The sequence below is a fragment of the Ammodytes marinus genome, assembly GCF_949987685.1.
Source record: "Ammodytes marinus genome assembly, chromosome: 4".
Lineage (NCBI taxonomy): Eukaryota > Metazoa > Chordata > Actinopteri > Uranoscopiformes > Ammodytidae > Ammodytes > Ammodytes marinus.
Genome location: NC_137233.1, coordinates 26,147,660 through 26,162,048, shown reverse-complemented (window position 1 = coordinate 26,162,048; position 14,389 = coordinate 26,147,660). Strand labels below are relative to the sequence as shown.

Here is a 14,389-nt window from a genome sequence, read left to right as displayed (position 1 = left end):
GATGCACCCACGAGAACAGACAACAACAAAATATCTCCGAGATGTGAAAAATGTTTTGGAAGAGGTGATAAAGAAATCTCCCCGTCCTCTGTTTTATTCCTTGAGAAACAACTGGCTGAGATGGAGGGAACCAGAAACTGCGCGTTATTGGTCCGCCAAGGAGAGGAAATACTGGTGATGGGGAGGGCTGTTTTTTGTGTATGTCTGTGCGTGTGTGTGTGATCGCGATGGGGAGGCTGTACACACGTCAAATTACGGATGCTCTGACGTCAGTTTGGCGTACACCTTTTGGTAAGATGTGAGTTCGAGAACCCCAGGGAGAAAGTCTGAACGGGAGGAGGAGGAGGGGGGGGCGGGGCGGGGGGGGGGGGGGGGTCCGACTAAAAATATCCCACTGTTTGTCCCTGCGCGAGGAGGAGGAGCCGTGTGGGAATAAGGCACGGCAGTAAAACAAACAAAGCCTATACGCTAATGCTCATTCAGATGTCCATCATTGTTTTAAATCATTGTTCTAAGAGTCTTTTTGGTGTGCGAGGCGATCCGTGTCCCATGTAGCCTATCACCAAAGCCTTGCTGCTGTGTTGGCTATAGTTTTGTGCTCAAGTTTATGATACACTTATATTTAAATCAATAGACTTTTGTCAAGTTGCAGTCAATAACGCACCTCTCTGTGTGCGTGTCCACTAGCAGATTTCAAGAGAGTGGTTTCAGCACCGCGGACAGCTCCTCTCTGCCCAACCGCAGATCCTCGTCACAAGGATCTACGGATCATTGAACTCAATCTAATCAACGGGACGTGAAGGTAGACGGCTCCCTGTACAACAATATTGAATTTTATAAGATGCTCCTTGGCATTTCAACGGCAGACAAACAGTGAGCCATGTCCTTGACTCAAATAAAAGTATCTGCAAACATCATCAATACATTCAGCCTATTGCAATACAGCTTAAATTATAATAGGCTACACTCTATTCACATAAACTGTATAGTGCCTTTCAAAAATGAGGTTTAAAAAGTGCTTTACAGGAATCATACAGGTGTATTCATGAAAAAAATATCAATAGAGCAGTATACCAGGTAAGCAAATAGGACAAAGTAAAAAACAAATTAAAAAAAGAGAAAAGAAGCCCAATCAAAGTAAATAAGTGATTTATTATGAAGCATTGCCATGTTAGGAGATCCCTTTATTTGAACAAATTCATAATACAGACTGGGTTGTTTTGACCCAACACATTTTATAAACTATTTGTTTTGAAATTTGAAATCTTCATACACTGAGTGACTAATAACTATAGGCAAGGCCAGGCAAAGCAAGGCAAATGTATTTATACAGCACAATCCAGACACAAGGCCATTCAAAGTGCTTTACCAGTATGACTGTGTGTGAATGAATGGAACCTGGAACCCTGTAAAGCGTCTTTGAGTGCCTTGAAAAGCGCTATATAAATCTAATCCATTATTATTATTATTATTATTTACAGGGGCATGAAATACATCAAGATTAAAATACATCAAGTATAGAATAGACGTTGCGCCCTTAGCTCAGTTGGTAGGGCGTCTCCCCCCGGGCCGGGCCCAGCAGCAGACCTGGGTTCGATTCCCACCCGCGGTCGTTCTCTGCATGTCACTCCCCTCTCTGCCCCATTTCACCTCTGTCTCTCTGCACTATCAATAAAGCATAAAATGCCCAAAAATATATTAAAAAAAGAAAAGAAAAAAAAAGTAGCCTATAGAATAGACAATCGAAAAGCGAATTAAGAATATGAAACAGGACTTTAACTTATTTCCGTGGGGCTCTAACCCACTGTGTGGGTTAGAACTAAAGCTGACAGAAATGTACAATATTTCACTCTGAAACATTATGTAGTGCAACTAAACAAGTCCATGCAATGTACCTCACAATTGTACTTCTTACACTCCTTTAGTAAATACAGCTTACTTGGTCATCTTTCGTCACTGCGTTTGCATAAGAGTGTCACTTTGAAGATGGCAGTTGTCTTCACACCCGTGCTGGCAGAGAAATGTGTATGTGCAGTAGGTGAGACACGTGAGACACACCAGTGTCTGCTATCTTCCATTGGGGGTGACAATATAGGCAATATTGAAATGTCTGTGTGTCAATTTATGGCTAGTATCATGGTTGTGATCATTCTTAGGACACACATTAAAAGACACACACATTTAATCTCCATAATGTGAATTAATAAAAAAAGGAGAAGATAAAAGGGTTATGTGAGTCCACTTAGACACAACGCATGCAGGTGAGTACCCTAATAATGTTTGGAATGATGGCTGAATTCCACTTGGTTTCACTGTCCTGGTGTTGAGCATTCAGGCCCGTTGTCAATTTGTCATAACTGGTGACAGCTGGAACCATCCAGCCATCATCAATCAATCAATCTCCTTTATTAAATGTCAATGTTATTGTAACACAGGTTGTTACAGCTATCGACAAAAAAAAGCACTGTGCAGCACTTTTTGTTGGTCTGTCAAAAGCCTTTGATACTTTAGACCACCATTTGCTTTTACAGAGGCTGCATGAAATTGGTTTTGATTATTCTACATGTAGCTGGTTTAGGGACTGTCTCTCTTTTTTTTTTTTTTTTTTTTTTTTTTAACAAATTTTTATTATTTTCCAAACAAACAAGACAAACAAACAACAACAACGAAAACATAACAGAGACACACAAACCCCCACCCCCCCACCCCTCCCACCCACAGGACAGGAAAAGAGATCATACACTACAACAATAATTTGACACTTTCTGCGGCATCAACTAAAATGTTCAAGTTCTTTGTTTTTGCACCATGAAATTTTCCCACTGATTGTTCCATGTTGAGAATGTCCAGAAAGGCAAGCAACCATTGTTGGTGGACTGTCTCTCTGATAGACAGCAGTCAGTAAAACTGGGAAGCCACCAAACTGAGTTTTTACAAACAGTTACAAATGGTGTTCCCCAGGGCTCAATTTTAGGTCCAGTCCTATTCATAATTTACATCAATAACATTGTTTCATCGCTACAAAACTGTCACGCCCATTTGTATGCTGACGACACTGTACTGTATTGCATTTCTGATTCGGTGCATCAATCTGTTCAGAACATTCAGAGCTCTTTTAACACCCTGCTGGACTGTCTAGTGGACCTCAGGCTTGTTCTTAATACAGACAAAACAAAATATATGTTTCTCCAGAGCAAGAACTACACATTTTAATGATCTTAATATTCGTACAAATAATGGATCTCAAATTGAAAGAGTCACTGAATATAAATATCTTGGCATCTGGATAGATGAAAAACTCTCTTTTAAATTTCACATAAAAAATCTTGTCTGTCGTCTGCGACAAAAGATTGGATATTTTTATAGGAACAAAGCCACCTTCCTGTTGTTCAGTAGGAAAAGGATTATCGAGGCAGTTTTTATGTCTGTCGTTGATTACGGTGATGTGGCTTATCGGCATGCATCTCATTCATGTCTTAAACTCCTAGACTCTGTTTTTCACTCTGCATTAAGGTTAATTACAGGAGATGTTTATAACACACACCATTGTGTTTTATATGAAAAGGTTGGGTGGTCCTCCCTTAAAGAGAGACGTGACGCACATATTTTTATATATAAAGCCCTGACCGGAAAGCTACCACTCTATTTGACAGAAATGCTGCATATTTCAGATGGGCTTTATCAAACCCGCTCAACTGACATGCTCATGTTATATGTTCCATACGCCCGGTCTGACCTTGGTAAAACTGCTTTTAGCCACAGTGCCCCTGACTCCTGGAATAGCCTACAACATCAAATTAAAATAAACACACTTAACCACTGTTAACCAATTTAAACTTATTATTTTGAATCAGCCCCACTCCACTTGTAACTGTTTCAATTAGGCTATTGTTCTGCTTCATTCAAATTGATCTGAATGTTTTAATTGTTGTTGTCTCTTTGTAAGCTTGTTGTGTATTATCATTGTATATTGTGTATCTGTAATTGACTCGACGTCATTGTAAAAGAGGGTCACCCCTCAATTGATCTTTCGAGGATAAATAAAGGAAAATGAAATGAAACGTTTTCCTACTATGCCAAGTCAAAATGTGTGCTGTGAGAAAGAAAATAGCTTCACATTGATTCAGGTTTACCTAGCTTTGAACGGCTATCTTACTTGGCTTAACTTGAAAAAGACACCTTTATATTTAGGCTATAAATTGACAAAGTTGTAAGAATTTGTTAACTTTCACAAAGTTGCACATGCCTACTGTACTAAGCTATTCACAATATCAGTTACATCTGATGGTTGTGCCAAATGCACACAAATACCTGTATATGTTAACTCTTATATACAAGGGGAAGTGGCATCCTAAATATGAATATGGTAAACTGCATACCAAACCCATATGCCACACACTCTTTCATTTTAAAAAGTGAGCCACAGCCTTGGTAATATTTACCTTCTGGTTGTGAAGTGGTAGTGATGACGAGAGTGTGAGAAAAATCAATACATCATGATTTTTGGTGTCTTCATATGAATCAATAGAAAAAAGAAAAAAAAACTCTGTACCACACACTCCAAACTAAAATGTTGGAGGTAACCACATATTTAGTGAAACAGCATCATGGTTGGTGGACTTGTAGGGATACAGTTATACCGTAAATGGATTTCCATGTTATGATCTAACACGTGCTGGTTGAGCACAATCAATGAGACTTATATTTATTTGAAACAGATTGGAAAACACCTGCAGTCAATGTTACTTTGTTTTTATCATTGTAAAATGTAGAAACTAGTATAAAACACAGATGCTGTTGGAGCTGTAGACTGATGGAAACAGTAGGTCTGATTCCCCCCAGTGTACAATGACCCAGAGATTGTGAGAGTGCTTGTTATTTTTTCACCACCAGTGCAGTAGACGTGAGACAAACTGGGAAAGTGAAGCACCTATAATCAATGACAATGACAACACTATTACGATACAAAGGGGCTTTTTAGCTTCATTCACATGTTCCTGTGAATATAGAGTGAGCTTGTCTGTCCGCATCAGAGGAGATAATGACAGATATCTTTGTTGATCTGGCCATGTGTGCAAATAGGTCTGCACCAGACCTGCAGTATAATCCACCTTTACCTAGCAACGACTGTTTGCTTGAAACCAAGGCACTCACTGGGGCGCACAGAAACACACAGGGGAAGAAAGGAGCATGATGGACAATCTCCTGGTCTTTGACTTTATTTTCATTTATAGCTTTGTCGCTTTCTATGAGCTGCAAGGGTGTGTTTTTCACTACTGCGGCAGAGACACACACATACACACACACACACACACACACACACACACACACACACACACACACACACACACACACACACACACACACACACACACACACACACACACACACACACACACACACTAAACCCAATACACCCATCAGTTCGTCATATAGGGTCAGAGGTCTCTCCTTGGGCTAATTATTTTTCCTGTTCCAGGCACAGAGGGGGAGGGAAAGCCCAGCTTTTATCCGGAGGATGACGCAGATAAAGCTGCAGTGACCGCAGCCGCCACCGGGACAGACCGTAATTCAACCCAAAATCAATCAGTGTAGCACATACAGTAGATGAAGACATCAACTGACCTTCCCGCTCTTAGAGCACATTGATGGTTCAGTGACAACAACATCGTTTTGTATTATAATTGTTCACAGTTCTTTGCTGTCAGGTAATTGTCTGGTTTTGTTTGTTTGTATTATATGCAGTTTTTGCAAGACATAGGGCATTTTTCAAATTGCAAATTAATTCAGAGTGAATAGAAGTTCTGATTAATATTGAGATAATAAAATATATTCAAATAAAGTTAAACTGAAATTTGTAATGCAGCGACAATATGATTATGAAACACGTCATAGGAGCCCTTATGTACCACTGATCTCCAACCCTGTGAAATCTGCTATGCATGTGACACACAGGTTGCCATGCCAACCCCCTAATTTTCCCAGCCCATCTTCTTTGTGGATGTGGCCATCAGAGAGTGTGAACAACCTTTACTGAGTCAGTCTCAGTCATAACGTTGTCAAGACAAACAGGTGTTACTATGAAATGAGATTTGTAGAACACTGGCAATGATTACTTGCATGCATGTATTCTGATGACGAGTGCTTAGCCTGAATACATTTAAATTTTTTAAATTTCAAAGTGCATAAAGATATCAGACATTTTAGGCTGAATTTTGTGGAAATGCTTATTAAAATGATCTTACATTATGTACAATACGACAGTCTTTCTTTCTTTCTGCAGCTGTGGCAGCATGCCATTTTGTATTGTGATGGCATCACATAGTTTAGTGGATCAAGCAGACACAACGTGCATATTTGACTTTCTCAGAGTAAGTGTAAACATTTCGTTTTTGTTCTAAAGCCATTTTAAAGGAAAAGTGTATGGTAAAATCAAGGTTCAAGAGGGTCAACAAAAGCAATCCAAATATGCAAATAATTTAATAAAAATATTCCCCGATCACATGCAGGCAAAAAAAGAAAATAAGCAGTAAACGCTGATCCATTAGTTATTATGGCTCCTATAACTGGGCATTTAAATGCCTGTGTCTTTGTACCAGCTGTCATTAAGAAGACGACTGTTAAAGTGAAGAAGAAGCAGAAGCTAATTCAAAGTTAAAGCTGTCCTTAATAAGAAGAAGGCAGCCTTCAGGAGCAGAGACAAGGAGTCCATGAAGACAGCACAGCGTGAGCTGAAACAGTGCTTGAAGGAGGCGAAGGAGAGCTACAGGAGAAAGGTGGAGCACAAACTGATGGAGAACAATATGAGGGAGGTCTGGGATGGTGTGAAAATCATCACAGGCCACAAAGCTAAAAACAGCACAGAGAGGGGGACTGTGGAGAGGGCAAACCAGCTTAACATCTTTTTCAACAGGTTTGACCAACCACCCCCCTTCCCACCCAGCCAAGGCACCAACATAATGGCACCCTCACCTTCATCACCGTCATGTGATCCTCCCTTCCCCTCACCACTGGACACCGCTCTCCATCCCCCTTTTACCGATCTCTCCTCAAACACCCCAGTGGACCCCCCTCCCTGCATTATTACTGCTGACCAGGTCAGAGGAGAACTGAGGAAGCTTCGCCCAAAGAAAGCAGCGGGCCCGGATAACGTGTGCCCACGTCTACTGAAGACCTGCGCTGCTGAACTTGGGGAGCCGCTGCAGCACGTCTTCAACCTCAGCCTACAACTAGGGAGAGTGCCCACCCTCTGGAAGACATCTTGCATAGTTCCGGTTCCAAAGAAAACCCGACCTAGCGAGCTGACTGACTTCCGACCGGTGGCACTCACATCACATCTGATGAAGACTCTGGAGCGGCTCCTTCTCAGACACCTCAGGCCTCAGGTGCAGCACGCTCAGGACCCTCTACAGTTTGCCTACCGGACAGGGGTTGGTGTGGAGGATGCCATCCTGTATCTCCTACACCGGGCCCACTCACATCTGGACAAGGGGGCGGGCACAGTCAGGATTCTTTTCCTAGACTTCTCTAGTGCCTTCAACACAATCCAGCCCCTCATTCTGCAAAACAAACTGTCAGCCATGCATGTCGACCCCCACCTGATAACTTGGATCACCAACTACCTCACAGACAGACCACAGTTTGTTCGATTAAAGGACACCACATCGGACATCTTAATCAGCTGCACTGGGGCGCCTCAGGGGACTGTGCTGGCCCCTCTTCTCTTCACCTTATACACCTCCGACTTCAGCCACAACTCTGCATCATGCCATGTCCAGAAGTTTGCTGACGACACGGCCATCATGGGGTGTATAGGGGGGGACCAAGAGGAGGAGTACCGGACTCTAGTGAGTGACTTTGTCACCTGGAGCCATGCAAACCACCTGCAGCTCAATATATCGAAAACCAAAGAGCTGGTGATTGACTTTGGGAAGGCAAAGCCACGCCCCCAAGCAGTGGAAATCGATGGGGTAGAGGTGGAAACTGTGGGCAGTTACAAATACCTGGGAGTGTGGCTGGACAAGAAGCTGGACTGGGCAATAAATACCAGCCATCTGTACAAAAAAGGCCAAAGCAGATTATACTTTTTAAGGAGGCTGCGATCTTTCAACATCTGCAGCAAACTTCTGCTTATGTTTTATCAGTCGGTGGTCGCCAGCATCCTCTTTTACGCTGTGGTGTGTTGGGGAGGCAGCGCAACCAAGAGGGACTCCTCCAGGCTGGACAAGCTCATCAGGCGGGCCGGCTCTGTGGTCGGCATGAAGCTGGATGGTCTGGTGACAGTGGCAGAGAAGAGAACCGCTAGGAAACTTCTGGCCATCCTGGAGGACACCAGCCACCCTCTGCACACTGTCATCAGCAACCAGAGAAGCTCCTTCAGTGACAGGCTGCTCCTCCCCAGATGCAGAACCAACAGACTAAAAAACTCATTTGTCCATCGTGCCATCATACTCCACAACTCCACACATGGAGGGAGGAGGGGGGTGGCTGATGGAACATAACCGCAACAGCTTGCATAATCTATTTATTTATTTATTTATTACTACACACTAAGGTCAAACAGAGATATAAATGAATAACTGTTGCTAACATCTGCTGCTGCTGCTTCTTTTTAAAATGTATTTATAAATATAAATCTGTATTTTACTTTTTTACCATGTATATTGATGCATTTTAGTGACTTGCTTGTGTCTTGTTGCATGTACTACAGCTGCTGCTGGATTTTTGAATTTCCCTGAAGGAACACTCCCAAGGGATCAATAAAGTGTCTATCTATCTATCTATCTATCTATCTATCTATCTATCTATCTATCTATCTATCTATCTATCTATCTATCTATCTATCTATCTATCTATCTATCTATCTATCTATCTATCTATCTATCTATCTATCTATCTATCTATCTATCTATCTATCTATCTATCTATCTATCTATCTATCTATCTATCTATCTATCTATCTATCTATCTATCTATCTATCTATCTATCTATCTATCTATCAATCTGTTGGTTTGATAACTCTCTGTAAAACTGTGGTAAATATAAGCAACACTGGTTACGAAATCAGCAAAGGCTAAGAATACGTGTCAGAGCTCAACCAACCCTGAACAAATGTCACCTGTTATCCGAAGGTGTTGTTAAAATGGTGCTATGCTGTGGCACCTAGATTGGCATCACTTTGCAGGGGACTGAGCTCATTAATGCTTGGGGATGTGACGGGGGTTCATACTGTTATCAGGAAGTGTGAAGGTCACATGAACTATGTCTCTGAAAGGCATCAGATTGATGGACAGTGTCAAATGCTTCAATCTTCATCCTTCCTGCATCAATGACATCAGGAGGCCGGTCAGACAGGACATGCGTGCGTCCATCAGTTTCTTTGTTTGATTTGTTTCGGTGTCGCCTTTTGTGGCTTGAGCAATGATACGTATCAAGTCAAATGTCAATCAAATGAGCATGGTTGTTTCTGACAACTGGTTATCTTTTCAACAAACAGAAAGCCAAAGGTGCTGTATAGTCTATTCATACCAGTTGTGTTTAAAGTGCAGGACGTTATGGATAAGCTATGATAATAATGATATTATTGAGACATTATTATTATTGAGACAATAATTAAAATCAAAATCAAAATAAAACACTAATACCATGGCCAAGATTTGTTATATTGAAAAAAATATCTATTTAACAATTCCAATGATCGGTGCAGAGACAAGAACACAACATTGTGGGCAAGCATGTGCATGTTTGAGCTGGACAAAATATGTATGATAAAATGTGTTGGATACTTGTAGGATGAGTTTACTCAAAAATAAATGAATGTTCGTTGAGGTTTAGACTATTATCATTCACCTGGCCATCCCATCGCCAACTTCATGTAAATAAAAAATGTATGTCAGGCCTATCATTACAAGACTTTCATCATTATCATTGGTACTGGAAACAAACATGACTGTGAAGTAGACTGAAATGTGTGAGCAGCATCTTAAAAAAAAAATCAGACCAAGTCTCTGCTTTAAAGGTGCATTGTATAATATCTTTGTATTTTGGCATCATCTAGTGGGGAAGGTTCTAGATTGCAAACATAGACTGTATATTAATACTCCATGTCTACCCCTCCTGTTCAGAGGATATACAGAAGCTACGGTGGCCTACAAGGACAAGAAGCTCATTCTTAAAGATGGCATCATCCACCACTGACTCAAATATTTCCACAATACCAATTAATGAGGTGAAGATGTATTTTGTTATTTATTGTAAAGTACTTATTCTTGGTGCATTTCTGTTAAGTTTGTCCATTCTGTGCTATTGTACATGGCGGTGCAAGGGCTCTTATGTAGATATAAAACACTCATTCAGGGTAATAAACAACGTTTATTTTCAAGCATTAAAACATAGCCTACTGAGTTCCATTTCTATCAAATTTGTTAAAAAAAAACCAATTCCCACACTGCACAGTATGCAGGTTTGCATACTGCATACTGCAAAATGTAATTGGATATATGAGAACATCCTGGTATTTTAAGCATACTGTATTTTACATGCATACTAAATAGTATCTGGAAGTGTGGGTATTGGAACGCAGATAGAATGCATTCCACCGTCCAGGCGTTGTGTTGTCCCTCTTTCTACCACCAGGGCGCAGCATTGCGTCACACAGCGGCACCAGCTCGCTGAGAGGAAGAGGGAAAAAAATCAGCAGTGAGAAAAAAGAAAAAAAAAGAAACACATCAGCGGTGAGTCAACTCTTCCTCCAGAGCTGTGGGACATGGGCGGGTCCCGTCGTGCCAAAACAAAAACTCTTCCTGCACAAAATAAGTGTTGCATAGCACACAATTATACAGATAAATCTCCCCAACAATTTAGGAAATTGCTGTTCAGGCCTTAAGAGATCTATTTCACACTGTCCCCCTTCGAATCCTCTTTTAACCCACATGGTCAAAATGTGTGTCAAATCTGTGTTTTTACTCTGTCTGGACCAGTCTGTCCAATGTGATTGATTGAACATCCTATACATAGAAAGGCGTGAATCGGATAAAGGAAATTAGTATTTGCCCAAAGCCCAAAAATAATGTCACAGACTTATGGCTATATAACAACAAAATAAAAATAAATGCTCGTGCCAGCGACTTTGATCAGTCATCAATCACGAAAAGTTTCCCCAACGGGAGGGGCAACTTATTTTGCTTCGAAGGGCAGAGCAGCTCGTAGGTTTGGAGTCCCAGCAGCAGATGACTGAGGGTTAACCGAGGAAAAAAGTGAATCCATTCGCGTATTAAAGATGCCACATAAGAAGAGAGGCCATGGTCACCATAAACATCCAAAGGAGGATGCCAACGAAGTAAGTCTTTTCATTGTGACCTATCTGTGTTTAATGCAAAAGGAGGAACTGGATTTTTAAACCTTCAGGGCGTGTTTAAAGATTTAAACAATCTCCTCAAAATACACAATAGTCTTCATAAACGCATACTATTGCAGGGGATAACTTGTAATCCACTTTCATCCGCGTGGACAAGTAGGCCTACAACTTGTGAACATTTTGGAGTGAGTGAGTGTGTGTGCGCGCACCCGTGTGTTTGTCATCGCATCGATTAACCAACCATGCCTATGTTTTCCGCGTCATCGTCAAATCGATATATCAGCTGCTGTTGCCAAATGCCTGGGAAGCTTAATACTGATCGATTTGCAATATATTCATGAGGCTTTTCTAGTCCGCTCCTGCAGCCGGGGTGGCGTCAGATCTAACTTTATATTAGCCACCACCCACTCCCACCAGCAGAATGCGGTTATTACCTGAGAACAATCGGCATTCCACCAAGTTTCATTCTTTTGAAATACGTGTGCGGTGATGGGGGGGAAAATTGCAAATCTACTGCCATTTGGCTAAAGGCACGATTGGAGAAGGTTTGTGTTGAGACAGCGCTGTGTGATAATCGTTATGCTAAGTGCGTGGGGTGTGGCACTCTGTTCGGATAAGGTACGAGAAAGATAGTGGATCCTGTAGTGTGGGCAGCACACAGTGGCAGTGCAGGGTTTCCTCTTTTACTTCAGTCCAGCGTATCTCACCCTCCCGATCCTCAGTCATGGCGTATGCTGCGTGGTGGATGAGCACTAGGGTGAGTACTTTACACCCGCCTATACCCAGCCCTCTCCCTCTCTCTCTATTATGGAAACTCTCCAGGGTAAAGGATGGCACCTGAAGGGACGCTCCGGGTGTCATCTGCCTACTGCAGAAATCCAGCACAACTAGTCTGAGATTGGAAGTCTAATCTGCTGCATGCTACTCAAAAACTTGGCAGAGGCTGCGCAAGATAAAATTAGAAATGGATTTGAATGATAACTTGTTCTAAGGGCCTGGCTTGCATTCTGTTAAACACTGTTTGTATAAGAGGGTGTGTAATTGTTTAATCTGGGATAGGCTTCAACATGTAGAGTCAAAGAGGATGTGATCGTAAAGGCATTAATGCTCACACTAATATCTAAACACAATCAAATACTAACTTTTCTTATTTGTATTTTGTGGCATTGGACTTTCACTTAACATGTCACATGGGCATGGCACATTTCCCACAAGATGCTGAATGAATTGACCACCACCAACACAATAGGGTGAAATCACTGCATCCTGTCCTGACTTTACGCGCACAGTGTGTGTGTGTGTGTGTGTGTGTGTGTGTGTGTGTGTGTGTGTGTGTGTGTGTGTGTGTGTGTGTGTGTGTGTGTGTGTGTGTGTGTGTCTGTACACAGTAGTAGGTCCTCAGGCTCCTATAGTCCTACCCCATTGTAAGGTCCTATACTATGGCATGGTACTGACTTTACTTGCTCGTGCTGTCACTCAAACCAGACAAAAAGTATCCATCCCCCCCAGAATCCTCCCAGACTGATTATTATTATTATGAATTTTTATAAGTGCAAGAGTGATTATTTTGGCCCCAATATGCTGTTGGAATTCAGTTTCAGCAGTCTTGACTAGAAATTCTGTGGACCAGATTAATATGTAATGCTAAAGGTGCTCAACTTTGAGTTCACTTGATAAGCATATACTGTTGTGGTAGATTTTCAAGAATGTATTCCTTGATTGATACTTATTGATTAAAACGTTTTTATTAGAATTCCTTTTTGTTGATGTGTGAAGAAAAATGTTCTATTAGTGTTTGTCTCCCTCTGCTGAGCGCAGTCAGTCTTGAGCTGAGTCTTCAGACAGGAGCCGCGTGTCTGTGGTCCTATATGTCTACAGTAGAGGAGGAGGTGCAGCTTCAGAGCCACACTCTTAACATTCTTGCACACTGTTCATTTAGAGAGTTTACTATGGACTTTTCACTATCTCATGTGCAGCCATTTATTAACCTAATGTATTCTTACTGAGCACCTGGAAAATCAGTCTTCACTCTGACCCTTGAACTCATATCTAAACTTCATAGTTTTATCTTTACTGTTTGGTTTGTCTTCACTGGGACTTTCTCCCTTTTCAAATGTTGACTTTCCCCACTAAAAACCCAACTCTGGCCTGGCCTGTAATGTTTCTGTTCTTCAATGTAAAAGTAGAGCGTTGTTAATAGTTTCCAGTCTGGCTGGTGTAGAAGCCATATGTAGGTGAGCCAGGGTGTTAGCAGGTGATGACAGAGTCTGTAGATGTCTGATCCTCTGTGTGGTGGAGATGGTTGTGACCGTTGTACGCGGTGTGTGTCTAAATATAAAGAAGAGGGTCGCATTAGTGGAGGAGTCCAGTTACGCACACACACTCATGTGGTACTGGCACAACATGTTGATGACAACATCTCCTGATATATTTTTATTCCTGATAATAAGTCTAACTAACTTTATTATCTCAGTGCAAGCTCAGCATTTTGAAATAGGGGTGTTGCCTATCAGTTCTTCCTGTCGCTAAACTGTGCTCTAGTTTCCCATGGTGCACCAGCTAGCTTTACAGGCGGTGGGTGGGTTCATTTGGCACTGCACAACAGCGAAGGTGTGTCATTCAGAGTGGGAGTAAATACTGTAGGGTCATGTACTGTATGTATCCATATAGTACATGCTTTGTTTGTCTTTAATTTTTTTTTAAAGTCATCAGGGACAGAAACATGGTTGAAAAAGTAAACTTGTATGACTTCATTCCTTTGGGGAGGTGTGCCTCAGCCTAAAACCCTCTGGAATGCAGTATATCATGGGTCCAACGATAGAGGGTGTCCTCCAACTAAATTTTGTCCTGGACTGAAATCAGAGCAAAGCTATTCTTTAATTATTTCCATTAAATAACAGCTATTCACTGCAATAGCTCTGTATTGTTAAGATATCAGATCGCAAATTTTCCTGTCATCGGCGCAACCGATAGGCCTACTGGTGTTTGTTTTTCATAGTCTGCAGGGATTTCATTTTCGGTATTCCATTGCA

General features: G+C 41.6%; 1 protein-coding gene across 4 annotated transcripts in view; it reads left to right on the top strand.

The window, feature by feature from the left end:
* Positions 1–11,177: 11,177 nt before the first annotated feature.
* Positions 11,178–14,389, top strand: part of cast (calpastatin) — a 39,762-nt gene continuing 36,550 nt past the window's right edge. For 3 of the 4 annotated variants that reach the window (XM_080027014.1, XM_080027023.1, XM_080027016.1), the window contains exon 1: positions 11,178–11,339. In XM_080027014.1, the coding sequence (XP_079883140.1) occupies positions 11,280–11,339 (60 nt within the window). In that variant the 5' untranslated portion in view covers positions 11,178–11,279. Of the gene's footprint in view, positions 11,340–11,813; positions 12,115–14,389 lie in introns of those variants that run through there. The other variant, XM_080027018.1, reaches the window with a different exon arrangement.